General features: G+C 49.4%; 1 protein-coding gene across 1 annotated transcript in view; it reads right to left on the reverse strand.

Moving 5' to 3' along the window:
* The window catches only part of BMP7 (bone morphogenetic protein 7), an 81,977-nt gene that overhangs the window by 10,630 nt on the left and 54,436 nt on the right, over positions 1–16,911 (reverse strand). Inside the window, exon 4 of the mRNA XM_080684562.1 lies at positions 5,058–5,255. Coding sequence (XP_080540688.1) covers positions 5,058–5,255 — 198 coding nt within the window. The remainder of the gene's footprint in view (positions 1–5,057; positions 5,256–16,911) is intronic.

A 16,911-nucleotide genomic window follows, 5' to 3' on the forward strand; every position in this document is an offset into this window, starting at 1 on the left:
CAAGGAGAGAATCTTAAAGGCGGCAAGAGAGAGACAGAGAGTTACCTACAAAGGAACCCCCACCAGATTATCAAATGATTTCTCAACAGAAACACATCAAGCTAGAAGGGAATGGAAGGAGATATACAAACAAAGTGTTGCAAAGCAAAGGACTGAATCCAAGAATACTCTATCCAGCAAGACTATCAATCAAAATTGAAGGTGAAATCAGGAGCTTCGCAGACAGAAAAAGGCTAAGGGAATTTATCACCACCAAACCAGCAATGCAAGAAATGCTAAAGGGAATACTGTAAAAAGAAGAAATAAACAGGTAAGAAGGAACACAGACACAAAAATAGATATGACTACAAACAAATACCTTTCAGTAATAACTTTAAACGTAAACAGATTAAATGCTCCAATCAAAAGACATTGAGTGGCTGAATGGATAAAAAAAACACAACCTATATATATGCTGTCTACAAGAGACCCACCTCAGAACAAGAGACTCACACAGATTAAAAGTGAAGAAATGGAAAAATATCTTTCAGGCAAATGGAAATGAAAAAAAAAACTGGGGTAGCAATACTTATATCTGACAAAATAGACCTCAAAGTAAATGCCATAACAAGAGATAAGGAAGGCCACTTCATAATACTAAAGGGATCGCTACAACAAAAGGATATAACGCTGATAAACATATATGCACCCAATGCAGGAGCACCCAAATACATAACAAAACTTTTGGAAGATATCAAGGGAGAGATCAACAACAATACAATCATAGTAGGGGACTTTAATACACCACTGACATCACTGGATAAATCCTCTAGACAAAAAAATCAGCAAAGACACAGCAATCCCAAATGACTCACTAGATCAGATGGACTTAACTGACATCTTCAGAACATTTCACCCCAAAGCCACGGAATATACGTTCTTCTCAATTGCACATGGGACATTTTCAAAAATAGACGACATATTGGGTCACAAGTAAAGTCTCCCCAAATTCAAGAAGATTGAAATCATACCAAGCATCTTTTCAGACCACAATGCCATAAAATTAGAAATAAACTACAATAAAAACAATCCAAAAATCTCAAACACTTGGAAGCTGAATAGCATGCTATTAAATAATGACTGGGTTACCAAAGAGATCAAAGAAGTAATTAAAAGCATCCTGGAAACTAATGACAACAAAAACACAACAATCCAAAAATTTATGGGACACAATGAAAGCAGTTCTGAGAGGGAAGTTTATAGTTCTACAAGCCTACCTCAAAAAACAAGAAAAAAATGGTAGTAAATCATCTAACTCTATAACTCAAAGAATTAGAAAGAGAGCAACAAGAAAAGCCCAGAGTGAGCAGAATGAAGGAGATAATAAAGATCAGAGCAGAAATAAATGACATAGAGACCAAAAAAACAATTCAAAAGATCAATGAAACCAAGAGCTGGTTCTTTGAAAGGATAAACAAGATTGATGAACCTCTAGCCAGGCTCACCAAGAAGCAAAGAGAGAGGACTCAAATAAACAAAATCAGAAATGAGAGAGGCAAAATAACAACAGACCCCACAGAAATACAAAGGATTGTTAAAAAATACTATGAACAACTCTACTCCAACAAACTAGACAACCTAGAGGAAATGGACATATTCCTAGAAAAATATAACCTTCCAAAACTCAATCGGGAAGATTCTAAAAATCTCAATAGGCGGATAACTATGGAAGAAATTGAAGCAGTCATCAAAAAGCTCCCAGCAAACAAAAGCCTGGGGCCAGACGGCTTCACAGGGGAGTTATACCAAACATTCAAGGAAGAACTAAAACCTATCCTCCTCAGACTATTCCAGAAAATTCAAGAGGAAGGAACACTTCCAAGCTCCTTCTATGAAGCCAGCATCATCCCAATACCAAAACCAGATAAAGACAACACAATGAAAGAGAATTATAGGCAAATATCCCTCATGAACATAGATGCCAAAATTCTCAACAAAATTCTAGCAAATTGGATCCAGCAATACATCAGAAAGATCATACACCATGACCAAGTAGGATTTATCCCAGGGATGCAAGGATGGTACAATATCTGCAAATCAATAAATGTGATACATCACATAAACATATTGAGAGATAAAAATCACATAATCATATCAATTGACGCAGAAAAAGCATTTGACAAAATCCAACACCCCTTCTTGATCAAAACACTCAGCAAGGTGGGAATAGACGGATCATACCTCAACATAAAAAAAGCCATATATGAAAAACCCACAGCCAACATCATACTCAATGGACAAAAACTAAAACCATTTCCCCTAAGAACAGGAACAAGACAGGGATGCCCACTCTCACCACTCCTGTTCAACATAGTACTGGAAGTACTAGCCATTGCGATCAGACAAGAAGAAGAAATAAAAGGCATCCAAATTGGAAAAGAAGAAGTAAAGCTGTCCTTATTTGCAGATGACATGATATTGTACATAGAAAACCCTAAAGACTCCATCAAAAAATTATTAAATTTAATAAATAAATTTGGCAATGTAGCAGGATACAAAATTAATGCCAAGAAATCTATGGCATTTCTTTACACCAATAGTGAACTTATAGAAAGAGAGACTAAAAAAGCAATCCCATTTACCATCACACCAAAAAAATTAAGATACCTAGGAATAAACTTAACCAAGGAGGTAAAAGACCTATACGCAGAAAACTACAGGACACTGAAAAAAGAGATAGAGGAAGATGTAAACAGATGGAAGAACATACCGTGTTCATGGATTGGTAGAATCAACAGCATCAAAATGTCCATACTACCCAAAGCAATCTACAGATTCAATGCAATCCCCATTAAAATACCAACGACATATTTCACAGACCTAGAAAGAACTCTCCAAAAATTCATCTGGAATAAAAAAGACCCCGAATAACTGCAGCAATCCTGAAAAAGAAGAACAAAGTAGGTGGGATTTCAATACCAGATATCAAGCTGTATTACAAAGCCACTGTTCTTAAAACAGCCTGGTACTGGCACAAGAACAGATATATAGACCAATGGAATAGAATAGAGAACCCAGAAATCGACCCAAACCACTATGCCCAATTAATATTTGACAAAGGAGGCATGAACATACAATGGAGTCAAGACAGTCTCTTCAACAAATGGTGTTGGGAAAATTGGACAGATACATGCAAAAAAATGAAACTAGACTACCAACTTACACCATACACAAAAATAAACTCAAAATGGATAAAGGACTTAAACATAAGACGGGAAACCATAAAAATACTAGAGGAATCCACAGGCAGAGAAATCTCAGACATATGCCGAAGAAACTTCTTCACTGATACTGCTCCTAGGGCAATGGAAACTAAAGAGAAAATAAACAAATTGGACTACATAAAAATAAAAAGCTTTTGCACAGCAAAAGAAACCATCAACAAAACAAGAAAGCCCACTGCATGGGAGAACATATTTGCCAATGTCATCACTGATAAGGGTTTAATCTCCAACATTTACAGGGAACTCATACAACTTAACAAAAGGAAGATAAACAATCCAATCAAAAAATGGGCAATGGACCTAAATAGACACTTTTTGAAGGAGGACAGAAGGAAGGCTAAGAGACATATGAAAACATGCTCAAAGTCACTAATTATCCGAGAGATGCAAATCAAAACAATAATGCAGTATCATCTCACACCTGTCAGAATGGCTATTATCAACAAATCAATAAAAGACAAATGTTGGCGAGGATGCGGAGAAAAAGGAACTCTTTTGCACTGCTGGTGGGAATGCAGATTGGTGCAGCCACTGTGGAGAACAGTATGGAGTTTCCTCAAAAAAACTAAAAATGGAACTCCCATTTGACCCAGTGATCCCACTTCTAGGAATATATCCCAAGAAACTAGAAACACGAATCAGAAAGGATATGTGCACCCCTATGTTCATAGCAGCACAATTCACCATAGTTAAGATTTGGAAACAGCCTAAATGCCCATCAGCAGATGAGTGGATTAAAAAACTGTGATACATCTACACAATGGAATACTACGCTGCAGTAAAAAAGGAGTTCTTACCATTTGCAACAGCATGGATGGAACTGGAGAGCATTATGCTAAGTGAAATAAGCCAGTCAGAGAAAGATAAATACCACGTGATCTCACTCATTTATAGAATATAATGAACAACATAAACTGATGAACAGGGACAGATACAGAGGCAGAGAAGCATCGATCAGACTACCAGACCTCAGAGGGAAGGTAGGGGAGGGTGGGGGAAAGGAGGAGAGATCAACCAAAGGACTTGTATGCATGCATATAAGCCTAACCAATGGACACGAACACCAGGGGGGTGAGGGCATGAGTGGGGTGAGGGGTTTGGGGGTTAATGGAGGGATGAGGACACATATGTAATACCTTAACCAATAAAGAAATTAAAAAAAAAAAAGTCCAAAATCAGCTCGGTGAGACAAAACAATCTGTTGACAAGATAAGGCTGACCTGGGGGTGTGGCTGCTTTTCGTATTCTAAATACCCATGTGCCCCTTCGTGCTTCCTGGGACCAACGCCACGCCCAGGAGCAGGACCACTGAGCTCAGCTAGGAGTCCTGCCTTGGGACCAGTGCAGAGTGCTGGGAGAGCGACTCCGGCGGGGAAACCCGCACTTAACAAATATGCAAATTTGCCAGGAGTTTCAGATATTTTTCACTTTAAGAAATAAAACTAAAGATGCAACAAAGTCCCCCACTTTAAATCCTCCCCGCTCCCCGGGCAGCAGCCTACCTGGGAAGTGGGTGTGGCATCTTCCCACATGTTTTCAGCACTTTCCTTCACGTACTGTGGCCACCTGTTTTGTCTGTTTAGGAACTTGCATGGCTGGCCTCTTGTTATACTAGAGTTTGGTACTTGCATTTCTGCAAGTGGACAGCCAAGCTGTCAGGGGGAGTTGTGGGCTGTTTGCTGCTGCATTGGCTCCATAACCACTGGTAGAGCACGTGGCTTCTGAGCCCCTCCTCGCTGGGCCCCTGCGTGGGTCCCTGGGGTCTGTGTATGGACCCTCCCGCCCCAGGCATACCTGCGACGTTGGCCATCCGCAGGGCTTCCTGGTTCTTGGGCGTCTTGGAGCGGTTCTGGCCACGCTGCCGGCTCCCCGTGGAGCGGGCACTGCGAAGGTGGACCTCGGTGGCCTTGAAGAAGGCCACCATGAAGGGCTGCTTGTTCTGGGGCCCGTGCCGCCCGATCAGGCCTGCCAACTTGGGGTTGATGCTCTGCCCTAGATCGGAAGCAGCCAAATGCATAGGAGACAGTTACAGGAGAGGCGGTTGGCGGGGGCTACACGCGTGCCTCACAACTCACTCACGCATTTGCATAATCCACCGGCCTATATTATTCAGCGCTGGCTCTGTGCCAGGTTGTGTTGGGAGCTGAGGGCACAGGGAGGAACCACACCGGGAAACTCCTGTCCCCTGGGCAGGCAACCTGGTGGGACAGGCGGGCAGGTATCCCAGGGTAAAAGCTGAAGCGGGAGGGGGCAGAGCCAGGCTAGAGGAAGCTCCACTCACATTTCCTTGGGCAGAGCAGGTCACATGATCCATCTAATTTCAAGAGGTGAGGCAATCCTACTCAGGGCCAGGGAAGGTGGGGATGGTTGCAAGCCACCCTCATGTCCACCACCCTCTGCACGGAGGGGCCATTTGCACACAGAACCGGGTAGCAGGGAGGAGGAGAGCCATGAGGATATTTGGGGAGAAGGCATTCCTGGCAGAGGGTACTGCCAAGGCAAATGCCCAGAGGCAGGAGCCAGGTGGGCAAGTTCAGGAGACTGGCTGCGGGCTGTAGCAGAGCCTGGGGGTGAGGGGCAGAAGGGGGCAGTCAGAAGGGAAGTGGTGGGGACTGTAAGGCATCAGCAAGCACTCTGCCTTACTCTGTTTGCTGTGTTGAATGATGTCCCCCCCAAATTCATGTCCCCAGGACATCAGGAGGTGACCTTCTTTGGAAATAGCATCTGTGCCTATGAAATCGGTTAAGATAAGGTCATGCTGGATTAAGAAGGGCCCTAACCCAAAGACTGGTGTCCTGAGAAGAAGGCCATGTGAAGGCAGGCAGACAGACAGACACAGACACAGACACACACACACACACACACACACACACACACACACACACACACACGGAGTCTGGCCAAGGGACACTGAGGAGTGCTGGGAGCCACCAGGAGCGGGAGGCCCGGCAGGACCCTTCCCTGGGCCTGTGGAGGGAGCGCAGCCCTGGGGCACCTTGACTTTGGACTTTGTGCTCCGGACTGGAGAGACTAAAGTCCTGTTGTCGTCAGGACCCCCCCCCCCCGCCCCCGGTTTGTGGTGTTTTGTTACTGAAGCCCCAGGATCCCCATGATCTGCATGAAGTGGAAACCACTGGGTCCGAGAGCTGAGCAGTGGGCAACTTGAGTTGTTTGCAAAAGATGGCCCCAGGCTGCCCCTGGAGACTGCAATGTGGGGCCCAGGACAGGAGCCAGAGACTAGGGAGAGGTGGGCCTGGGCAGGGCTTCAGGAGTTCATTTTTAAATCCACCTTTAGAATTTATTTTATTTGTAATGTCTTGTTTAGAAATAATTACTGACTCACAGGAAGTTGCAAAAAAAAAAAAAAAAAAAAAAGACTTCAGGGAGGCCCCATGTACCTTTCACCCAGTTCACCAAACGGTCACATAACTAGAATACAATGCCTCGACCATGGACGACCCAGCCTGGATCTGCTCTGAGAGGGGAACCGAGGGAACTGCTGAGGGAGCGGATGTAAAGGTGAGAAGACATGTGACTTCCTCGCTCTGGGCCTGAGCACCTGGGAGAAGGGACGGGCATTTACTGAGGTGGGGAAACCAAGGTCGGAGCGGGGCAGAGGGGGAGAACAGGGAGGGTGGAAGGTGGCAGCAGAACATCACAGCTTGGGGTTGGCTCCTGATCTGGGGGAGACACAGACTTGGAACCCAGACCCGCTCCAGCCCAGTGCCAACTTTCCTGAGTTCAAGCCTTGGCCCTGGCACTCACCACAGCTGCTCCTCCGAGCAGAGCTTTGCACCTGGATGGCGCTTGGTAAATGCCGGCTCGTGCTGCGGCCAGGCTGCGTGGAGACTGGACGAGCTCCCTGGGGAGAGCGTGTCGCTGGCACGCCACGTGCAGGCTGCGTCCAGGTGCCCATCCCCGCCACTGAGAGACCAGAGCCCGGGGCTGAGGCTGCGCGTAGTGCCAGGGAGGAAGGGTCTCAGAGCAGCTTGTGCAGGAGGAAGGGCACCAGGAGGGTATGGGGTCCTGGGGAAGCGGATGGAGCAGTCGTCATGTCCTGTGCTCTGCCAATGGGTCGGGGGTGATGGGAAAATGGGCAATCTCTCGGCTCTGGCAACCATGAGGCCACTGGCCAACATGTATGTAATGTCATGTCTGGTGGTGATAGTGTTCCAAAGAAAGACAAAGAGAGCCGATCCCAGAGAGACCGAATACCCTGCCCGAGGACCCCGGCATGGAAGCGAGGGGGCAAACCCTGACAAGCTCAGGCTGCATAACCACAACAGACGTGATCCCACATTGGGTGTGGGGTCAAAGGCCAGCAGAACCCTTGCTCCGGGAGCCCTGGCCCATCTGCATCTGGAATTAACTTCACCTGGAGCCCTCCAGACGGGCGAAGGCAGGAAACCGCCTCCCAAGGACCAGGCCAGCACCGGGGTTTGCTTTGGTTTTTTAACAACGAGGGCATTTCAAAGACCAAGCTCCCCATCCGCCACTATTTTCCCCTAAATTAACCCCTTTAACATTCACTCTCCTGCATTCTTTAGCGGGGTTTCCCGGAGTTCACCATCTATAATTGGAGCAGTTCTGTAAAAGGAACCATTAAAGCCAAGCTCCTAGGATTTGCGTTCCCCCCTGGAAGGTTTTTAAGGGCAAAATAAAAATGCCTGGAAATGCGATGTGGCCTGATACAGTAACCCTACGTTTCCCGCGATGGCGGACGGTGGGCGGGCTTGCTCCTGGGCCCTCAGGACAGCCAGGGCCAGGGACCCAAAGCCTTCGCTGGGAAATGGGCAATGGAGCAGAAAGAGGAGCGTCTCTGGGGGCTCTGCACCTGCACCTGCCGTGGACTGGCCTGCGTGGGCCACACTGGCCTGCATGCTGGGCCCAGATATGGTCACCAAACGGGCCACTGGAGACACGGGGGCTTCTCCACCCGGCACGTGGGTTGGGGCTGAACATGCCCTTCGGGGACTGCGTGGGTATTGTAGTGTGTGTAGGAGCGTCACTGGCTGCTCCCAAAAACGTATCCCAGTGCCCCTGAGAGGCAAAACGTCCCAGGTGGAGAGCCAGGGCCATGCATACACCCTCCCCAACCGCCATGCACACAAGTCACTGCAGTCGAGCCTTTAGCTGAAACCTGAGAGACCATGGGGGACATTATCAGACAAGATCATTAAATTTGGGGGTGCAGGATGAAGTAACAACCAGCCACCTAAACAAGGCATGCATCTCTTCACAAGTATTCCTGCTTAGTGTCCAGGCCAGCAACGCTATGTGCCCTGGGGGTCCCACTGGGAAGGAGACCCACAAAGGAAGGGCCCCTGAGATCAGCCCTGAGGGGGAGGCCCAACGTGAGCCAGCATGACTACAAGTGTGGTGAAAGAGGAACATGAGGTTATGTTCATCCGTAAAGTTCATTTTATGTTAATTTATACCCACAGGAAGGGCCGGAGAGTGTGCAGGGGAGAAGGCCTGCAGGTCGGCTGTGAAGGAGCTCACTTTCATTTTATGATGTTACATACACAGGCTTTACTTAGCATGCGCAAGTGTTTGTTTCTATTACTTGTATTTAAATGTCTGGGGCAAGTCACACTGAGTAGGGAGCCAAGCTGAATGAATCAGGCCGAGAGACTGGGGTGGCTGAATAAGTGAAAAGAAGACATACATTCTGTTTTAGCATAGCTCTGTATCTTCAGGAAAGTTGAAAAGATTTATATTGTAGCCAATGGTTAATAGATTAAAAACAACAAACCAACCAAAAAAAAAACAAAAAAAAAAAAAAACTGCCCGGCTGGTGTGCTCAGTGGTTGAGCGCTGACCCATGAACCAGTGGTCACAGTTTGATTCCAGGTCAGGGCACATGCCCGGTTGTGCCTTGATCCCCAGTAGGGGGTGTGCAGGAGGTAGCCCATCAATGATTCTCTCTCATCATTGATGTTTCTAATCTCTCTCCTTCTTCCCCTCTCTCCGAAAATCAATAACATCTTTTTTAAAAACCCTGAAGATTTCTCCAAGAATAGAGTTGTCAGATTTTGCAAATAACAATGCAGGTGCCCTGTTAAATTTGAATCTCAGATAAATGAATAATGTTTGCAATATGTGGGATATACTTATATTAAGCAATTATTAGTTGTTTACCTGACATTCGCGTTTAACTGGGTTTTTATCTGCCAAGAGGTGATCCTTAAGTTAGGATGGAAAGGTTTACCAGATGTACGACTATAGCTGACCTCCTGCACGAGGAAGAAAGTGGTGGAGAGGTGTCTGGCCCACTGACTGGCAGGTAAGAGGGTCCAGAGCAATGAATTAGCTGTTTTCTTCTTTGGTAAATGGTTTGCCTCTCTGGTGTTTTGCTTGGTTTTGTGTGTGTGTGTGTGTGTGTGTGTAGGTGTGTGTTTTAAATTTTAGTTTTTAAGTTAACATATAGTAATATTGACCCTTTTTTATACACAGGTCTGTTGGGGGTTTTTCTTATAATGCTCACTTGATGATATGTTTTTATTGATTATTTAGAGAGGAAGGGAAAGAGAGAGAGAGGGAGAAACTTCAATTAGTTGCCTCTGACATGCACCCTGACCGGCAATTGAACCTGCAACCTTTTTATTTTTATTATTATTATTTTTTTTTGGTGCACAAGACGACACTCAAACCAACTAACCAGCCCGGCCAGGGCCAGATCTGTGGGTTTTAACCCACGTATGGATCCTGTAATCACCACTTCCATCGGGGCACAGAGCAGCCCAGCAGCCCCAAAAGAACTCCCTCCTGCTGCCTTTCATCTCAGTGTGTGGAACCGGGGGTCGTTCTGCTCCCCAGGGCATTTGTTTTCCGCAGCCTGGGGCAGGAGCTCTGGCATCATGGGGGTGCTGCTCATTGTCCTACAGTGCACACGATGTCACCACAACAGAGGAAGATGATCCAAAATGTCAGCAGTGCGGAGGGAGATAAACTGCCTGTCACACCCTCCCCGGACTCCAGCCCGACCTGTTCTCGTCCCTCTAGCTCTGCGTTTTCTAGGCATTTCATGCACACGGACTCCTGGTCTTTTGCGTTGGTTTCTTTCAGTCTGCGTGTCCTTGAGGTTCCCCGATGAGGTTGCAGGTGTCAGCACTCATGCCTTTGCTGCTGAGCGTATCCCCTGGCGTGGACGCACGAGGCTGCTGATCCTTCACAGGAGTGGGACGTCTGGGGGCTCCATGAATGTCAGGAGGAGCATCCAGCACAGGATTGCTTGTGGCCTACGTTTTCATTTCTGCGACTGAAGCAGAGTGAAGTCCGTTGTGGGGCCAATGTCCCAGTCTGCACGCTCAGGTGCCCATCTGCTCTGGGACCATCACACCTGCTGCCTGAAGAGCCAGCGAGGCCCACTCGGAGCTGCGTGGAGAGGGCCCAGCCCTGGGAGCCCCAGTGAGGCAGAGACTGCGGGCGCAGCCCCACGCCCTGCCCAGCCCTTGGCCTTGGTCCTCCTCCACCCAAGGAGGTGGCCCATCAGACCCTTCCCAGCCTCACTGGCAGCTCCTTCTAGGATGGCTGCTGCAGGCTCCTGGGAAATGTCTTCCGCCCTAAAAAGAAGGGAGTACCCTTTATCCAGCCCACCTGCTTCCTTCCTCCACACTCGGGGGCGTGGAGGCAGCCAACTGTGATGTGCCGAGCCTCAGGCCGCAACGCCAACACATGCAACATGTGGGACCAAGAGGGAAGTCTTCCCTGCTGTTGATGCTCTGGCCCAGGGTCCAAACACTGTAGCCCCGGGCCCATCGGCCCACTGGCTGTTCTCTGGACCACGGACGGTTTCACTGGACCGCAGCCCGGGCATCCATCCACACTTGTCTGTCTGCGTTCACACTGCAATGCAGAGATGAGGAGCCGCACAGAAAAGGTCTGACCCGCAAAGCCCAGCACGCTTACTAGCTGGTACTGACAGAGTGTTTGCTGACCTCTGCTCCACTTGCTTCCAGGCCTGTCAAGAAAACCCGCATGTCCCCACGAGCAGAGCCAACCCATTACCTATGAATCACCATGACAGTACCAGGTGCACTGGTTTCCCCCTCTTTCAGGTAATTTGTGGATACCGTCCCAATAGAACTTTTCTTGTTTTGAGGCAAACCATTCAGAGACCCAATTTTCCACTTCTTCGTACGTTTTGAAGTGCTGCTCAGAAAGTGTGTGTGCCATGGATTGGAACAAGTGGTAACCTGAAGGAGCAAGGTCTGGTGAATACAGCAGGTGGGTTAATACTCCCCAGGCAAGATCTTTTAACGTGTCTTTAACTGGTTTTGAAGTGTGTGATGGTGCGTTATCATGAAGCAAAATTACTTTGCTGTGTCTTCTGGCCCATTCTGGTCGTTTTACAACCAAAGCGTGATTCAAATTGATTATTTATTGTTGGTAGCGATCAGTATTAACGGTTTCACCTGCTTTTAGAAGCTCATAATACACCACACCTTCCTGATCCCACCAAACGCAGAGCATTGTCTTCTTTCCAAAGAGATTTGGCCTTGCAGTCGATGTTGATGGTTGACCTGGATCAACCCATGATTTTGTGCATTTGGGATTCTCAAAATAAATTCACTTTTCATCGCCAGTCACAATTCGATGCAAAAAAGGACCTTCTTTCGTGCCGTTGAAGCAACATTTTACTGGTGACTTTCCGGTTTTCCATTTGTCTTTTGTTCAGTTGATGTGGCACCCATTTTCCTTCCTTTACAATCTTTCCCATTGCTTGTAAATGATCAGAAATTGTTTGTTGAGCAACATTTAATCTTTCTGCAAGTTGTTTTTGAGTTTGACATGCATCTTCATCCAATAATGCTTGTCATTGTTGGTCTTCAAACTTTTTCGGTTGATCTGGACGTTTTTTGTCTTTCACATCGAAATTATCACTTTTAAAGCGTTTAAACCAGCGTTCACAAGTATCTTTAGATGGAGCATGTTCACCGAAGTATACGATACCTTTCAGCAGCACTTTTCTTCAAAATAAAGTAATGAATTTAAAACTTCCTGCAAATGTTCTTTTTTGGGCACAAAATTCGACATTTTTAAGCTTAAAAATAATGTTAACACCTTCAGAAAATTTGGTGTATGAAGTTTTGAAGCTTGCTATCAATACAACAAAATAACATACATATCAAATCGCATACATATCAACATATATGTAACTCCATCTAGTGAAAAAATCCGCATTATTAACCAGTACATCTGGTATTCCTGATAGAGCTGCTTCCCTCCATCACTGGTTCTCAAAATAAGAAATAACCATTTGCGAGCATTTGCTCTGAGCCTGGCACTGTGCTGAGCCCATTCCGTGGACAGGACTCTTGATCCTGTATTTACAGATGAGTAAAGTGAGGTTACAGGCATGAAGCCATCTACCCTGGACTCGTCACCAAGGAGGCAGAGACAGGGTCCGCACCCTGGTCCAGCTGACCCGAGCCTGAGCACTTAATCTCGACCTGCCGCCGAGGCCAGCAGGTGTCTCGGAAAACAGAGGAGGGATCAGCTGGGCCTGGGTGGGCACCTGTGGGGCCTCCGGGGTAGGAAGGCTCCCTGAGGCACCAGAAGTAAGACCTCCCAAGAGGCGAGCCAGGTGGGGGGAAGAGGGCCACTGGACAGAGACCATTGGCAAGAGCAGAATCAGCAGGCCTAACCCAGAAGGCTCCATGCACAAATGGGGCCTCTCGGGAAAGGAGGGGACACAACCGCCCACAGACAGGGCGGCATCTTGGTTTTCTTGTGGTATCTTTGTTTTCCAGGCCCAAGGCCATCAGCTGCCCTGAGGAGGCCCACAGTGTAAGAATGTTCCTCATTAATGGTGCAAAACACATTAATTCCAGCCACTTCTCCTGATGGACCAAGGCCCTAGTGACAAGCAAGTCTGTCGTTAACACTTGTGACATCTGCTTGGCCTCGATTGCCCAATCCCGTCCCCACCACCACTGCCTGCCCTGCCCGGACCCATCCCAGCCTCTGGGCCATCAGGCCTCTTCGTTCCTCTCTCGCTCCAGCTGCTGGACAAACAGGATGTGAGGCAATCACCAGGGAGCAGGCACCACGGAGGCAGCTGTGCTGGGAGCGGGTTGCTCGCCAACCTGGCTTTGCAGGGCTTATCCTCCGCGGCCGCTGCGGGCAAATGGCTCGCCTCCAAGGCCGTCCCCAGCAGATGCGGCTTGAGCATCAAGCATATGCCCTCAATCCTTTAAATGCCTGGCAATCCCATCCGATGCCATCTGGGAGGATCAGGGAGAGGCACATGTGCCCCACACTTGGGGAGAGGAGCCTGAGGCTCTTTGCACACGGACATCGGGACACCCACACAGCCGACTCCAGGAGGCAGGGTGGGCAGGGTGGGAGCAAAAGGGCCTCCTGGTCCTGGAGCTCAGGGCGTGGCGGGCAGCAGCTGGAGGACCACCAGGAGGAAGTGTGAGTCAGGGAAACGAGGCCATCCGATCATCCTCAGGGATCAGAGAGGTAAGGCTGGTCCACACTGCCCTCCTGAGCCTCCAAGTTATTTCTTCTGTGGCTGAGGGAGAGGAGGGGAACCCTACAAACTAGGAGAGGATGCTGGAATCCTCCTCTTGGGAACAAGTGATCAGATGCTTCCACACCTGCAAGGAGGAAGAGACCCAGCCCACGGCGGTCTTCATCCCCCGCGGGTTTGGGACGGAAGGCGGCGGGGAAGCCCAGTGTCCTGCCCTGGAAAGCAGCCAGAAGCCCTCCTGCACCATCCTCAGACTCCAGGCTTGTGCTCACGCCTGGGCCCTGACCTCCAGCAGACAGTGCCTTCACGCTCGGCTTCTTCCTACTAGGACGCGAGCCACACGACAGCGAAAGGCTTGCTCTGTCCTCCGTAGCCCGTGCCAGTCACAGTCCCTGACACATTGTAGGGAAGATGTGCATGCTTCCTATGCAGGTGAGGAAGCTGGTGTGCACGGGCAGGTGCTGGGCAGGGAGCGCTCAGCATCACTCCCCCTGGGATGCGGGGCCCAGGGCCAACTGTCCTTCAGGCCCAGTGCCTGGGCCCACAGCACAGTTAGGGGCCCATGAAAATGTTTTAATGTCTCTTAAAAATCAGAAGGCAAAACATGAACCATTTAGGGTCAGAGAAAATGTTTTCATTTTTAATCCAGCCAGGATTGTGTTTGTCTTTGTACCAACATGGTCATAAAACATGATTTTTAAATATCTTTGTGGAAGGGGGAGCCCATGAAAGTCAGATGCAGCCCTGACCACCTCTGTGTCGTGGGCTCCTTCAGTTCGTCCTACAGGGAGCCCACTGTCTCCTGGGTTCTTTTCCCAACTCTCTCCTTCCAGGAGAGGGGAGGTGCCAAGAACAGCCAGGCGGAGGCCAGGATGCTGCAGGGCCCCTGGCTCTGTCTGCTCAGCCCAGCCGTGTGCCCAGTGAGGGCACACTGACCACACGGGGCCCCTAGTCCAGTCCCTGGTGACTACATTCCTCAGAAGGCTCTTCAGCAAAGAGCAAGTCAGACTCCATGGTGACATACAGGCGTACCTAGAGCGAGTGACTTTGGTCAAGTTGCTTGGCCTTCCCGGCCTCAGTGTCTCCTCTGTGAATGCTGGCAATAACGTGGGCAGGGGCACTGTGAAAATTAAACATGCCAACAACAATAACAATATCTAGGTGGAGGAGGGCAATGGGGGGAAAGCGGACACCTACCATAATTTCAACAATAAATTTAAAAAATAATTATCTAACACGAGCACAGACAGGGTGCCAGGCCCAGGGCTCAGCACTTGGCATGAATTCACGCTTGTCTTCCTCCCAACCGTCATGAAGCCTGACTCAGGGTGCCCCTCCTCCTCTCCTCTCCCACCCACCCATGGGGTGCGCAGCCTGTATGCTGGGGAAGGGGAGGGGCATACTCTGCCCGGCTATTCTCATCCCCCAATAAAAGGGAAAGACAAGCAGACACAGCCTCCTTCCTGCAGGGTCCCACCCTGGAGATGAGGGGATGCTCCCAGTTGGCTCCCCATGAGCCACAGGTGCCCAGGAGTGTGTGGGCTTCTTCCTCCCAGACCCTCCCCCCGCCTCAGCCCCCCAGAGTGGGGCCCAGCTGCACCGTTCCTAGGGGTGACTAACAGGAGAAGAGGGAACAGGCACAGGCTGCCTGGGTGGTCCGAGGCCGCATTTGGAGGCCAGGTGGGCAGGGGCTCACCTCGTGCCAAACATAAAGCTTCTGAGAAAAGATTTGTGATGTCTGGGCCTCCTTAGGATGGAAACAAGCTCACCCGCATCACAGTCACTAACATGCCCATTGTACAAGTGGGGAAACTGAGGCCCTGACAGCGGCTCTGTGTTCTAGCCACTGCCTAGTGGCTGCAGAGTGCTGTCTCGGTCTGGACAAGGATTAGAAGCTATACCCCCAACTCAGTGCCCCGTCTCCTCGGGTTCCTGATGGGGGCGTGGGAGCTGGGCATGGGTGCCACCACCCAGGGACTCAGCTTGTCTAGGTGCTGTCCCAGGCAGTGGTGCTCATGGAGTTATGTTAATTCTGGTGAGAGGTCCCAGGGCAGAGACCAGGCTGTTTCTACAGGCAGCTCAGGCTGGCACACAGTAGGTGGATACCAGGCTGCCCAACAAATGAACTCCAGAACCCACAGTCTCCCAGAAGGCCCTGCTGGTCTTACCCAGTGTAGACATCTAACAGGAAAGGCTTAGACCCACATCGTCAAGGAAGCCCATCGGCCCAGGTAGCATCTTATTAATGGGGGTACCCCAAAACACAGGGGACAACTTTTCCACCGTGTTGTTATTGCTAACCCAGGCCCCAAGTTTCCCATGGAGCTTGTGAGAAAAGGCAGATTCCCAGGCCCGCCGTTGGGGACTGGCCACCCGGGGACCTGGGGGCGGGGGCAGGAATCTGTATATTCACGGTGCCTCCCTAGTGCTGGACAAAGTCCATGTCGGGGGAAAAAGAACCTCACAGCCAGGCACCTGTGGTCTTTGAAATGCTGGGCTCGCTTGCTTCTTATCTCACTCCCAAAAGATCCAAAAATCCACATGCCTAATTGGCCAAATTGGCCCGTTGGTAAACTCTGCCCCTTCCCTTACCCAGGCAACCACACTAAGTGGCCGAGTCCCAGGGTGATGGCACCCATGCCTACCCCTGAGTGCCCACCTGGGAGGGAAGGAGATAGGGCACCAGGGCATCCCACCCTTGCTGACTGTAGGCAGCATCTTGTAACCACTAGACTATATTCCCGGTGGATGGAGAGGGTCCTGGGCAGCTGCTGGAATGGAGAGCCTGCCCCAACTTAGGGGCGTCAGTCTCCGCACTGCCGTGGGGTGGTGGTGGCAGCACCCAGCTCACTGGGGAATGGTGAGGATGACAGGAGACAATGAATGGCATAAAGCGCTTACTTGTGCTGAGCAGCGGCGCAACCACAGGTTGAGCAATTAAGCTCTGCACCTGCACCTAATCCTTCACAACCACCCTGGGAGGCAGAAACTCTTATGAACCCCACTTTCCAGACGAGGGACATGGAGTGACTCACCCGGGGTCACGTGGAAGAAACAGCAGAGCTGGGATTTGAACCTGGGGAGTCTACCAGCTCTGGAGCTCACACTCTGACCATCAGCTGTGCCACCTCGACAGTGCTGAGCCTCATCCACAGCCAACGGGGGAGC

Source organism: Plecotus auritus (assembly GCF_963455305.1).
Source record: "Plecotus auritus genome assembly, chromosome: 8".
NCBI classification, from domain to species: Eukaryota; Metazoa; Chordata; class Mammalia; order Chiroptera; family Vespertilionidae; genus Plecotus; species Plecotus auritus.